The sequence below is a fragment of the Pseudorasbora parva genome, chromosome 19 (assembly GCF_024679245.1).
Source record: "Pseudorasbora parva isolate DD20220531a chromosome 19, ASM2467924v1, whole genome shotgun sequence".
Taxonomy (NCBI): domain Eukaryota; kingdom Metazoa; phylum Chordata; class Actinopteri; order Cypriniformes; family Gobionidae; genus Pseudorasbora; species Pseudorasbora parva.
The window spans coordinates 3,808,433-3,822,378 of NC_090190.1; the positions used below are offsets into that span (position 1 = coordinate 3,808,433).

A 13,946-nucleotide genomic window follows, 5' to 3' on the forward strand; every position below is an offset into this window, starting at 1 on the left:
TTCTCGTCCTGTCTCTCACTCTCGCTCTGTGAAATATGGCCGAGCGCGGAGCGTTTAAACTTCGCCTCTTCTCTCGACTCATCATCTAAGAGCATCTCCTTTAATGACAGCGATAACTCAAAAACAATCTCCCGTTCTGCCCGTGTGCCACAATTTACAGCATTCATCAACAGGAGCTGCCATTTCAGGCTGTTTTGTGTTTTTTCTTGCGCCTAATATTTTTCAAAACCTTCACAGCTACTAGTTAGAGCCATACATCAGCCCCAAAACAGATGATGAAGAACTTTCTCTCGGTTTTCTCCACCCAGCCCATGCAGCAGGTAGCGTGATTCTCGCTCGCGTCTCATTTGAATTTCGTCCTCTCCGAGTAAACAAGCGTGCTGGAGTTCTGCCAGGACGCCAATGTCTCAAACAAGCTTCTAATAAATAGCTCTCGTTCGGTTCCGTCTCAAAGACTTTCATTACACAGTCCATTACTGACTTCTTTCTGCTTAAAAAATCCACGGTATGAAATACGTCCACAATGAAATTGGAAATGAACAATGCGCTCGGAAAAAAGTGCCCTCTCTTAGCAGCACTACAGATGTAATGCCATCCACTGTCTCTGTATTTAGCAATAGTACAGTTTGAGCTATCGACCTGATTACCGCAGAAATAATTGTTTTCTGATTGACAGCTACAGAGGGTGCGGAGCAGGGGAAAAGCCAATGCATCTGTTTATCAGAAATTAATGACTTTTTTAATGTGGTGTAAAGAATCTTATCCTGTGTATGAATTATCCTATAATAACCCCTAAGCAGTGGATTCTGACGCAGTGAAGTGTGGAAGGCATGCTTAGCGTTCTCTCTCTGCATAATGGGGGGGAAAGGGAGGGTAAATCTGATTCAGTCACAATCCATCTCATGCGAACGACTCTCCGCTGATGGGCGAGACCTTATCATTGCACCTTACTGCAAATGAAAAGATGCAAGTGTTCATAAGTGTGTCTGTCTGTCTGTGTCGGGAATCTCGGCTGACGTGGCTCTGGAGGTTTAGAGCGTGGTTTATTTATGTTCCTCCGTAATGGTCAGCTGTCGGGCAGGCCATATGGACAGCACAGAGACGTAACTCAGCATACCTCGACCTATACGCAGCAAGTTAGCATGCATAACAGCCATCCGTTGTTGTCTAATTCAAACAATTATTATTAGTATTATATCAATAATGTATTAATAATATAATATATATTATCTATCTACCTGTATATTATATTAGAAGATTATTAGTAGTATTATTCAATTCTTAAGAAATATATTATCTACATATATTATAATATTAGTAGTATTTAATAATATATTATAATATATATTATATATATATTCAATTAAAATATTAATTTTAGTATTATTTTTAAATGATTAAAACAATTTAGTAATATATTATCTACATATATTATAATTTTAGTAGTAATAGTAATATATTTACAAATTTTTATTAATATATTATAATATATATATATTTTATCTTTAAATAATATATTATTATAATATTATTATTATTATAGTAGTATTTAAAAAATCATTTCATCATAGATATATATATTATCTGTCTATACATTATATTAAAGTATTATAAGTAGTATTATTTTAAAATTATTAAAAAATAATTATAATACATATTTTCTGTACAGTATATATTATAATGTATTATTTTATAACTTTTTAAATAATTTTAAAATAGTACAAATTTTTATTTATTTATACTGCTGTGAATACTCAGCAATGAAGCAATAATTTGATCAAAAGTGAATGTAAATACTTTTATAATGCTCTAAAAGATTTCTATTTCAAATAAATGCTGTTCGTTTGAACTTTTAATAATCCTGCAAAAAAAAAATCACCGTTTTCCCAAAAATACTAAGCAGCGTAACTGTTTTTTTAACATTGATTATAATCAGAAATGTTTCTTGAGCATCAAATCATCATATCAGAATGATTTCTGGAGGATCATGTGACACTGAAGACTGGAGTAATGATGATAAATTCAGCTTTGATCACAGGAATACATTTGTTTGAAATATTTAAATAGAAAACTGTTTTTTTTTTAGCTTTATTGCTGTTCTAATTAATTGCAGTCTTGGTGAGAACCTATGAGCCTAGTTGCTAAGCTACACAGAAAAAAGCTAATTGAATGTATTAAAAAAAAGTCTTTTAAAACATTAAAAAAATCTTACAGACCACAAACTTTTGAAAGTTTATTTATTGGAGGTAGGCGTGTGACAACTTGCCCCGGTTTCCCCCATCACTCTAAAACAAGCGTCTGATTCCTTTTTGTACGTTTGACTTTATCCTGCCGTCTGCAGAGGTGATCTCAGGACTGAATATCCAGATCACTGCCGTGCTTTTGATCCCTCAGTTCAGAAAACTTCTCTTTGATCATTTCTCCTAGCTTCAGCATAGAGCCCAACTACGACTTCTTGTATATCTACGACGGTGTGGACAGCAACAGCGCGCTGATCGGGAGCTTCCAGGACAGCAAGCTTCCCGAACGGATAGAGAGCAGCTCCAACACCATGTACCTGGCCTTCCGCAGTGATGGCTCTGTCAGCTACACCGGCTTCCACCTGGAGTACAAAGGTAGAGCCTGACATCACACCAGCCGAAACGTCCAAAGCCTCAGCTAGATACAGTATATGACACATCATTCTGCCTGCAAAGTGCAATTAATTGTGACTCGTATTCAGTTGAAAGGGATAGTTCACCCAAATGTGAACATTCTGGCATCATTTAAAGTCACTTTTAAAGCAGAACGGAAGACTTTTCTAATCAGAAAGTCTTTTTTGGGTTGATTGTTTTAATTTTTTTACTTGTTTTTAGTCATTTTCCCATGTAGCACAAATAAAATCTATTATTATTATTTATTATTATTTACTCACCCTTATCTATTGTTATTTTAATATCTTTGAGATACTGTTATAGTTAATATGATTAGATTTAATTTTTCATTTTAGTTAAAGTTTTAGTAATTTTGCTGTATTTTTTTCGTCATTGCGTAAGGTTTACTTTATATGTGTATATAAAGTTTGATACATTTTTATTTTAGTTATTGTTTCAGCAGACTCTCAAAAAAAGGTACAAAAGCTATCACTGGGGTGGTACCTTTTAAAAGCCTACACTTTTTTGTTCCCTTGAGGGACTAATGTGCACTCTTTAGGTATTTAAAGGAACTTTTCTTTAAAGGAACCGCCCCAGTGGCAGCCTTTGTACCTTTTTTTCTGAGAATGCACGTTACGCTAAACCAAACAAAAATGAGAAATGTTGCCTTGGCTACTAGCTGAAATTTTATATATATAGATATAGATAGATAGATAGATAGATAGATAGATAGATAGATAGATAGATAGATAGATAGATAGATAGATAGATAGATAGATAGATAGATAGATAGATAGATAGATAGATAGATAGATAGATAGATAGATAGATAGATAGATAGATAGATAGATAGATAGATAGATAGATAGATAGATAGATAGATAGATAGATAGATAGATAGATGAGTGTATATAAATTTCATTTCAAGCAACAATGTTCTTTTTTATGGTTTTAGTTTCAGTTACCCATAAGAAGTTACTTACTGATTATATAAATTTGTTTATAGTGTGTATACATTATATGTATATTACTGTATGTATAAAGCTCTGCTGTTGCACTCTATGCATAAATTGTGATTTATGAAAATATAAATGTGTTTTAATTTACCTCAAATTAAGCTTGCAGAAAATACTTTTTTTGTTTTGTGAGAATTATCCTCAAACCTAATCCTGAACATGATAAAACAATTACCATATTTGAAATATTTTTTAACTCTTAATTTGTTTTCCTTGTGTTAACTTTTTTATTTTATTTTTATTTGCCTGTAACACAAAATAGATTATAATTACACTTCATAGTTTGCAGACAAACTTCAAGCTCCCCCAGACAGTACATTATAATGTGTTTATGTTGTACAGTAACTTTGGTTTCGACCCATCCTGCAAGCTAAGATATGCCTAAAGTGATTTTCAGCCCTTGCTTTCCCTGCACTTCTCTCCATCTCACACAGCCAAGCTGAGAGAGTCATGCTTTGATCCCGGTAATGTGATGAATGGGACTCGGCTGGGCAGTGACTACAAGCTGGGCTCCACCGTGACCTTCTACTGTGAGGCGGGCTACGTCCTCCAGGGCTATTCCACGCTTACCTGCATTATGGGAGATGATGGCAGGCCTGGCTGGAACAGGGGGCTGCCCAGCTGTCAAGGTAGAGATGGATGCTTAAGAGAATCTCAAGTCCTGCTGCCGTAGAACAAACAAAATGAATCAAACACATAAAATGACGTGTACATGCTTCGCATGATTTTTTCCATCCAGACTGGTGTCTCAAAAATAGCAGTTCATCGTGAGTGTTTAAACAGTTAGTTCACCCAAAAATGAAAATTATTTTATTAATAACTTAGCCGAATGTCATTCGACACCCGTCAGACCTCCGTTCATCTTCACACACAGATGAAGATATTAGTGTTGAAATCCGATGGCTCAGAAAGGCCTTCATTGACACCAATGTCATTTCCTCTCTCAAGACCCATAAAGGCACTAAAGACGTCGTTACAAAGCCCATCTCACTACAGCGGCTCTACAATCATTTTATGACGCGGCGAGAATAGTTTAAATAACGACTTATATGACAAAGTTTTTAACCGTTATGAATCAGCGTATTGATTCATGATTGCCAATGTAACGTGATTTCAGCAGTTTGGCGGTTTGACATGTGATCCGAATCATGAATCGATATGCTGATTCATAACGGTTCAAAGCTTTAATTTGAATTTGGTCCATCACTATATATGTCGTTATTTAGTTTTTTTGGGCACATAAACTATTCTCGTGTCTTCATAAAATGATTGTAGAGCCGCTGTAGTGAGATGGGCTTTGTAACGACGTCTTTAGTGCCTTTATGGGTCTTGAGAGAGGAAATGACATTGGTGTCAATGAAGGCCTTTCTGAGCCATCGGATTTCAACACTAATATCTTCATCTGCGTGTGAAGATGAACGGGTGTCGACCATTTTTGGGTGAACTAACCCTTTAAGCACAGAGTAATGAGTGGTCTGGGTGTTTGTGTGTGAACAGCACCGTGTGGAAGCCGCTCTACTGGGACCGATGGAACTGTGCTGTCGCCAAATTTCCCAAGGAACTACACGACGGGACAGAGCTGTGTGTACTCTATCTCTGTACCCAGAGAGTTTGGTGAGTAACTGAAAATACCAAACGAAATTGGATGCATTTTCACCACGTTTATCAGAACGCAACCAAGGCAAAAATACTGGAGTGATGCTTTTCAGTGTGTTTGCTGTATTTAACACACACATTCTGGAGGCTTTTTGTGCGAGGGTAATTATTTGGAGCAATTTGGGCCTCTCTTTGCTGTGTCTGAATATGGTTTTAAACATGTATGTTGATTAATGCACATGGTCCTAGTTTAAATTCAAAGTCTCATCATATTTTTTACATGTGATTCAGTATGCACTTGAAAAAGAATAACTCAAATTTGGGTCAGATATGGACAAATCTAACCATTGGGTTAAAAATTAACCTAACGGCTGGGCTTGTCCATATTTGAACCAGATTTGGGTTAAAACAACCTAGTATTTTTTAGTGTGTGTGCTTAATAGTATTGAATGTGCACTTCAAATCTTGAAAGTATATTTTTTAAAACACTGTACTTGCAGAAAATATTATATTATATAAATAAAATGCCACTTAAAGGTACTTAATCAGTAGACATACTGATTATCAGCACACTTAAGTGCACTTTTAAATTGTCAACTCAAAAGTTTAAATTGCTTAACTTCTGCATTACACTTGTGTATTTATAAATATATTCAGATATTTGACATATAAGTTTGAATAGAAATTATATTAAAGTACTGTATATTTTGGTTCACCATAAATGCAGTACATAGGCAGTACACTAACCATATTTCAAATACAATAGAGTTATGAAATTACATATAAAATGTAGTTGGGTACAGTGGTCAAAAAAGTACTCATTTAATTGCATTAAAATATACAAACTATAAACTATAATACATTTTCATTTAGTTGCAATAACAAGTTCTCACTGAAAGTGTGTGACTATTTTATAAAAGTATGCTAAAGTGTACTTCTTTTTTACAAGGGTGAGTTTCATCTTAATTATGTGTTAAGTATACTAGTCTCCTGCATGCATTTCTATACATTCAATTAGCTTTTTCCTAGATGTGTAGCTTAGCAACTAGGGTCATCATTTTTCTTTTACACTTGAAAACCATCTGTTGAATTTGGACTTGTCTAGAATCAAGGTGCTGCACAATGAGAATATTTCATAGTTTTGAGAGTCACTGCACTGATACCTGACCTTCCAAAGATGATAGAGATGAAGATATGAACTGAAATTAATTTAGTATTGTACGCTGCTCTGATTCTGAGACACTGAGCAACAGAAGTGTCAGAGATACTGTGGCTTGTTAAGCTACGAGCGACTAATATATTAAAGTAGACAAGCTACTCTTTTTATAAACTAAACAGAAACAACTTCAATTAAAGAGGACCTATTGTGCTTTTTTACATGTTCAAATTTCTTTAGTGTGTAATGTTGCTGTTTGAGCATGAAAAAGCTCTGTAAAGTTATTCTCTATAATATCAGTGTCAGTGTTCCTGAACTCCCTGAAACGCCTCCATTGGTCTTGAGGTTTTTTCCGGGAACGAACACGTCACAATATTCCTCATTTAAATAAAGGGGCGGGGCCTGGTTGAGTTAGTTAAGCCCCTTTCACACTGCACGTCGGACCCGCAATATTCCAGGAACATTGCCGGGTCGCCTTCTGTGTGAAAGCAACCACGTCCCGGGATTGATTACCGAATTCGACCCGGGTCAGGGACCTAGTAACATTGCGGTATTCGACCCGGGACGAGCGCTGTGTGAACAAAAGCCGAAACTAATGCCGCAACGTGTGCGTAGTTATCGTGCGACTCCTAGAGCTTTTTTTTTCAATAATACAACCCTGCAGTGCCAGAAGAGCTAGTCTGTGTTTTAAACGCAGAGAGTGTTCGTATACAAAAGAAACTAAAATTAAACAAGCAGAAATGTGCGCAAACTGGACACAAGTCGAGACCACGGAGCTCCTTACTATCCGCGCTGAAGTTGAGATCGCTCGCCGTTATACGTCACATCAGGATGTCACGTAAACTCGACCCGGGACCGTTACGGGTTGTGTGTGAAAAGCGCACATATTACGGTATTTCGCTGGCAGTGTGAATGGACCAACTCTAGCGACCCGGAAACAAATGCCGGGTCGCATTATCCGTGTATTTGCCGGAATCTCAGTGTGAAAGGGTCTCTGGTAGTGTGTTGAAACTGGCGGTTATGGTAATTCCCAAACTCACTCAAAACGGTTTACCAATCACAACACACGGCTCCAGCTGACCAATCAGAACGCACTGTGCTTTTCAGAAGGAGGGGCTTCACAGAGACGGGAACTAAACGGAGCGTTACTGACAGACTGGGAATAGAGGAGCTGCAACAATGGAGAATATGAGGAAATTCAAGCATGAAAACTTGTTCTAGCAGCAAAATCAAGACGTTGTAATAGGAAATACTAGATCCTCTTTAAGCTACTTAGAGGGATAATATATCTAAACGTGTATGACTTACTGCCTCAGTTAACTATAGACTCGATACAGTCCAGCTATGAGGAACCCAATTCTAGCCGAAATAACCTTGAATTTGGTCACATGCCGTTTTTACCAAAATAACTTGCGAGATGTGTGATATTCCATCATGTGAGCAGTCAACAGTGATTACAAGGTGTTTGGTTTCATTTCTTTGATGTGTTCATGTTCGAGATTCTTGGGCTATGGCTAGACGTCTATTACATCTTCGCTGGCAGCCCAAATTTTGCCTCGCTTTAGCCTAGACATCAGAGCTGTGTTTGGACGGCTATTATACATCTTTCAAGTGCAAAATTGCTTGCTGGGATTGTTCAAAATGTCTTTTGTGTTTCATAGAAGAAAGTAAAACAGGTTTGGAACAACGTGAGGGTGAGTAAATGATAACAGAATTTAAATATTTAGGTACACCATCCCTTTAATTTATCGAAACCGTAGCTCATATATCACCTAGAATCATTGAGCTTCTGTATTCCAGGGAGACTTGAAATGTTTGCAGACAGCCTGTGATTGTAACATCCAGGACAGAGATGAAAGTGTGAAATGAGAAAACACTTTGGTCTCTTGTCTTGGGTTTTATTTTTGTGCTAAAAGAAAGCCTCTTTGCCATCTGTACCAAGAAGTCTGTGGTGTTATGAGGTATTTGGTGTTGAAAGGAGAGAAACATGACAAAAAAAAATCCCTCCTCTGTAAAAGTAGCTGTCAGTTTAACTGTTCTGGGGATTTTGGACCTCCCTCACAAGCATCGTTTGGCATTATGTGAGCGGCGTGTGATGTCTCCCCCGAGGCCCGTCTCTGGTCATTGGACTGCTCGCACTCTGATGGAAGGTCTTAAACGAGATAGATGTCATTTGAAATGAAGCCTTAATAAAACGCAAACGGAAAGTGAAAAACATGATAGCTTTGCAAATGAAAAGGAGAGAAAATGAATAGTCAGCATCTGAGGTGTTTTAGCCCCTGAAACACATACATCACACCATTGAACTCGCCGTTTTAAACATTGGCATGTGTACACGTAGTACTAAACATACTGTGAAATATTGCCTGCGTCTTCAGTTCTCAACATAAATATTGACATATTCAAATTTCTCTACTATACTCTAAAGTATTTCTGTCAAACGAGTGGGATAGAGATTGTGGCAACGCTTTTTTTCTAACTAGAAGACCAACAGCAATAAAAATAAATAAATAAGTTCTAGCAGGTAAATTCAAGAGAAACAAAGATATTTACAGTAGTTTTCAAATGGAGGTTTATGCATAATTTAAAAAGATATTCCACCCCCAAAAATAAACCTTTACTCACATCATTCCAAACCTTTCTTTCATTCTTTCTTCTGTGGAACATAAAAGAATATGTTTTGAAGAATATGATGAAAGTCAATGAAATGTTCTTTTGAATTTCTACTTTTATGTTCCACAGAAGAAACAAGTCATAAAGGTTCGGAACGACATACGGGTGAATAAATGATGACAGAATTTTTGGATGTTTCCATTTTGGGGTAAACTAGCAGTTTAAGAATTGAGTTTAAAGAATTGTTTTCATTTTAAATGAAAAAAAAAAAAGTTATATAAAACTAGTGTTGTCAAAATAAATGCAATTAATTTTTTTCAGTTTAGTGCATTAAAAATATTTAACGCAATTAACGCAGCATACATTTTTCCCCGTCATTCTCCGGCTAGCGTTATAATACATGATCACACTCTTTTCACGCAAATGCTTTTAAACCATTCAAGTGCAATAAGACACACACACACACTCATGATAATCAAAGAACAAAAGGAAGAGAGGAAATCATTCACTGCTTTGACTTTTGTAGCTTTATATGGATTCCTCTATTTTTTTTTAATAATTTATGAAGTGAAGACTCTGAAGAGTTTATTAACTTTATTCAATTTCTGTATATATATCCTACCTATGATTACAAGGCTAAATGTGTCAATGACGAAAACAATAACTTTTAGTGCATTTTGACAGGGCCAGTAAAAATCTGAAGCGGTCTGACTGGGCCGATAGATAAACTTGAGATCTGATATATTGGAGGGCAGGTAAATATGACATTTATTACAATGTGTTTATGACTGTTTTAAGTTCACTTAAATTAAAAGTTATTAAAGCCTAATAAATGTTAGAATAGATATCTTTTAATTATACTATTATGCTGAATGGCTATAATTAATGTCTAAAATTTATAAATTTAATAAAGACATCAGTATTAGTATCAGTTATACTGGCCATCTTTCATACAAAGATGCCATTACAGCCTATATTTAAAATATAGGATACTGTCTTTATGCTGTTTCTTCATTAATTTTGAGTTTAAATTTAATGTGCAATTATTAAAATATAAAAATATATTAAAAAACTTTATTGTTAGGTGTGATTAATTGCAGAAAATGTGTGATTAATAAAAAAATGTAATTGATTTATTAATATTAGTATATTTATAAATAACTTATGCACTGACGATTGTAAAGGGTTTGATAAATTATAATATTATTTAAAAATTGATCAATTTCTGCATATTTCCCACCTGCTAGACCTACCTGAAAGTCTTAAAGCACTGTTCACAAGGTTAAATGGGTCGGAAGCGATGAAAACAATAACTTTTAGTGCATTTACAAATATAGGGCCAGTAAAAATCTGAAGCGGTCTGACGGGTCGATAGATGAAAGTGAGCTCTGATGTATTAAAGGGCAGGTAAATGTGGCATTTATTACAATGTGTTTATGTGAAGACTGCTTTAAGTTCACTTAAGATAAGTTATATCTTTTTAAATCCTAATAAATGTTAAAATTGATAGCTTTCTATTATACTGTAATGTTTAATGGCTATAATTCATGTTTAAAAACATATATTTCATAAAGACATCAGTATCCGTGTTATGGCCTTCATTCATAAAAACATGCCATTACAACAAATATTTAAAATATACGCTACTGTCCTTATGCCTTCATTTTTTGGGTTTAAATGTGTAATCATTAAAATATATTAGCCTTAATGTTAGGTGCGATTACAGAAAATGAATGTCGTTTGACAGCACTATTTAAAAGCAATTCTACATTCAATGCTGAGTGGCACGCTACTCTGTTAATCATAGGAACAAAGGAATTGTTCATTTGTCGATGGATTTTAACCTCAGGTACGGAGATCTAGACATAAACAATCACAGCAATTTGTCTTGTTCCCCAGAGCTGCAGTTCAAGCCATTAGGAATGATTGGAATCGCAAACGGGCCGAGGTTCTTTTACATTAACGAATAATTAGTAAAGCATGCCTATCTTTTAAAGTGATATCCGCTTAATGTTATCTGCAAAAGGTACATCCATTATGCTCAATTAGCATAGCCAAATGTCACAGCGTGTAATACAATCTTGGGCAAAATAACATGCAAGGCTTTACCAAATGTTTTTTTTGCATGCTGCTTTAATTAGTTTTGTTTGAGCGTGGTTTACATTTGTCATGAGCAGTGGTGGGCAAAAGAGCAGAAGAAAGGGAACTGAACATAAATAGAGAGTGAAAAAAGAGAGCAAATCCAGGAAGGGAGATCTGTAAGTCAGATTTGTGCTGATGTAGCTGAGCCTCCGCATGGTGGACGCCTGATGGGGGGGGTTCATTATCATGCACCTGAAGTGTCGTCAAACATCCAGGCCAAGAGAGGGAACGATTAAAAGCTTAAAGTGCCTTGTAGAACAAAGCCTGAGCGTTGTGCTGGAGTGGAGATAAATATCTTACGGTTGTCATAAAAGCTTTTGTTTCATCTGATTCAAAAACAGCATGAAAGCAGATCACATAAGCCAGAAAAGTTCAGCTGTGTGTATTGATTCTTGAAAAATTGTGAAGCCAGTTTTATTAGTGGCCGTGTTTTGGGCATATACAGTGGCATACAAAAACTTGCATCCAATCCATTGAGCCCGTGAAGGAATCATAAAATGGACATTGCCATTGCTTTGAGTAGTTTTTTGGCGCACAAGACTGGTGGTCAAAGCCGCGTTTGGGTGATGCCGATGTAAGAGTGGCCGATATAAGGATGATATTGAACATTTATATGAATATTTTTACATTTAGCAGAAGCTTTTATCCAAAGTGATCTAAAAAAGAGGAACAATGCAACATTCATCATTCATCACATTCATCCTTGAGAGACAAAAAGTTCCACAAATACTGAGAGAAGTTAAAATAAGTTAAAAAGTAAAAAATAATTCAGTTGTAGGTTTTAATAGAGTGCTCATAGTTGTGCCGTTGGGAAGATCTTTCCACCATTTAGCTGCAGATTTCTAGAGGCAATGTACGTTCGCTGAATTAAGTGTAGGTGGAAATGAGTGCGGATGCAGATCCAGCAACTACAATGAATGATAGCGAATAATATTGCAAAATTGCTGGATTTAAATAATGTATAATGCCCTTTCATAAAGTCTTAATGTTGTTTTGGAGCTCTACTAGAGTAGTTTTTCATTCTTGAATGTTCAAAAAACAAGGGTATTTTACTTTCCTCATATTCTCCATTGTTGCGGCTCCTCTCTTCCCAGTCTGTCAGTAACGCTCTGTTTAGTTCCTGTCTCTATGAAGCCCCTCCTTCTGAAAAGCACACTGTGCTCTGATTGGTCGGCTGGAGTAGTGTGTTGTGATTAGGGGTGGCACGGTTCACAAAACCCACGGTTTGGTTCGTATCACGGTTTTAGGGTCACGGTTACTTAAGGTTCTTTTTGTTTTTTTCTTTTAATTTTTAACACTCCAGAAATTTACTTCAGCATATAATGTATAGTTTAATTATCCATAATGTAGGATACAGTATTTAAAAAAAGTTATATCATGTAGAAGTTGTTTCCTAACTGGCTGTCTCCTGCTTGCGCCGTCCAACACACTGACGTAACATTTCTCATGTAATCACGTCAATTTTGATCAGAAAGCACGATAGCTTTAATTCTGCGCGAGCAGCTTTTTGCCTAAGCTTCAAATTAGTTTGTTTAAATTTTTAAAACTAGAGGCTTATCTCAACTTTGTTTCATTTATCATGTGGACTATACTTATATACAACATGTTATATGCATGTGTGTTTGGGACAGAGGGGAACACGGTCGCATTTGCAGCAGATATACAACCCGTTCTTACTCCCAAGGCGTCAAAATCTGAAGCATGGTCAAGTGCCTTCTGCGTCACAATGAAGACGCTAAAGGTGCCCCTTGGCATCATTTTTCGACGTGCTGGGTGCTCCATTCATTTCAATAAAAAACCTTTGGCGTCATAAACATATGCACTGGGTATGGTAATATCATCGTTATGGTGAAATTATTTTTTTTGATTTATTTATTGAAATTATTTATTGGTTTATAATTTTGCCATTATGACATGTTGGAGTGTGCTTCTCAATTAAATCAGCAAGCATAATTTCATTTACATTTATTTTATTTACGCTATTTAGACACGTTTTAACATGTTACCCAACCCCACTCCATCCCTAAACCTACCCATTTGTGTGAACATGATATAAAACACAGGATATAACATACGACTGCATCCACAAGTTATTCAAAAAAGTTAAATAATCCAAGTTTTCCGAGGCCAAACGATTGATTTGTATGAAGAAAATCCCCAAAAGCGATAGGCATCTCCATCTCCACCCGCCGAAGATCATGAACACGTCAAATTTCAAATATTGCCGCCCGTTACGTCAGATTTCATAGTGAAATTGCATTGACTCTCGTATGTCTATCTCGTATGCCTATCGCGTGTCGCGCGGGCACTAACCTGTTAACAAGGGAGCCGAAATAAAAATGCTCACGCCACGCTTGCACTGTGTCGCCGGCCTTAGTGCAAACCGAAAATTTTACTTTTTAATAAATTATTTTAAATTAAATGTAAATCTTGTGGAACTAACTAAAAACTAAAAAACTGAAAACATGTAATAATTTGTAATGCAATCCAAAAACAATTGTAACATCAAACCACTGGCAGATATGTTTCCTATTTTATGCACAAATCTGACTATAGTTTGTTAAGAAGTTAGATTTAGGCTTACAAGAGACAGAAAAGAAAGAAAAATACACTTAATGTTCTCTGAGAACAACTCTAAATATCATCTACAGTTTTGCTTCTTACGTAATTTCATCTTGTTTAAAGGCTCTGTTGATATTTTCTACATGAAAACAAAACATAAATCCTCATTAAAGAAAGATCTTCTTGCAGTCTTGAAGAAACAGTAATTATAACAGATGCACGTTACAT

At 35.8% G+C, this 13,946-nt stretch overlaps 1 protein-coding gene across 3 annotated transcripts in view; it reads left to right on the forward strand.

Annotated features, from left to right (window-relative positions):
- csmd3b (CUB and Sushi multiple domains 3b) overlaps positions 1-13,946 on the forward strand; it is a 500,836-nt gene that overhangs the window by 327,360 nt on the left and 159,530 nt on the right. For all 3 annotated transcript variants that reach the window (XM_067425814.1, XM_067425815.1, XM_067425816.1), the window contains 3 exons: positions 2,428-2,615; positions 4,084-4,278; positions 5,147-5,263. In XM_067425814.1, the coding sequence (XP_067281915.1) occupies positions 2,428-2,615; positions 4,084-4,278; positions 5,147-5,263 (500 nt within the window). The remainder of the gene's footprint in view (positions 1-2,427; positions 2,616-4,083; positions 4,279-5,146; positions 5,264-13,946) is intronic.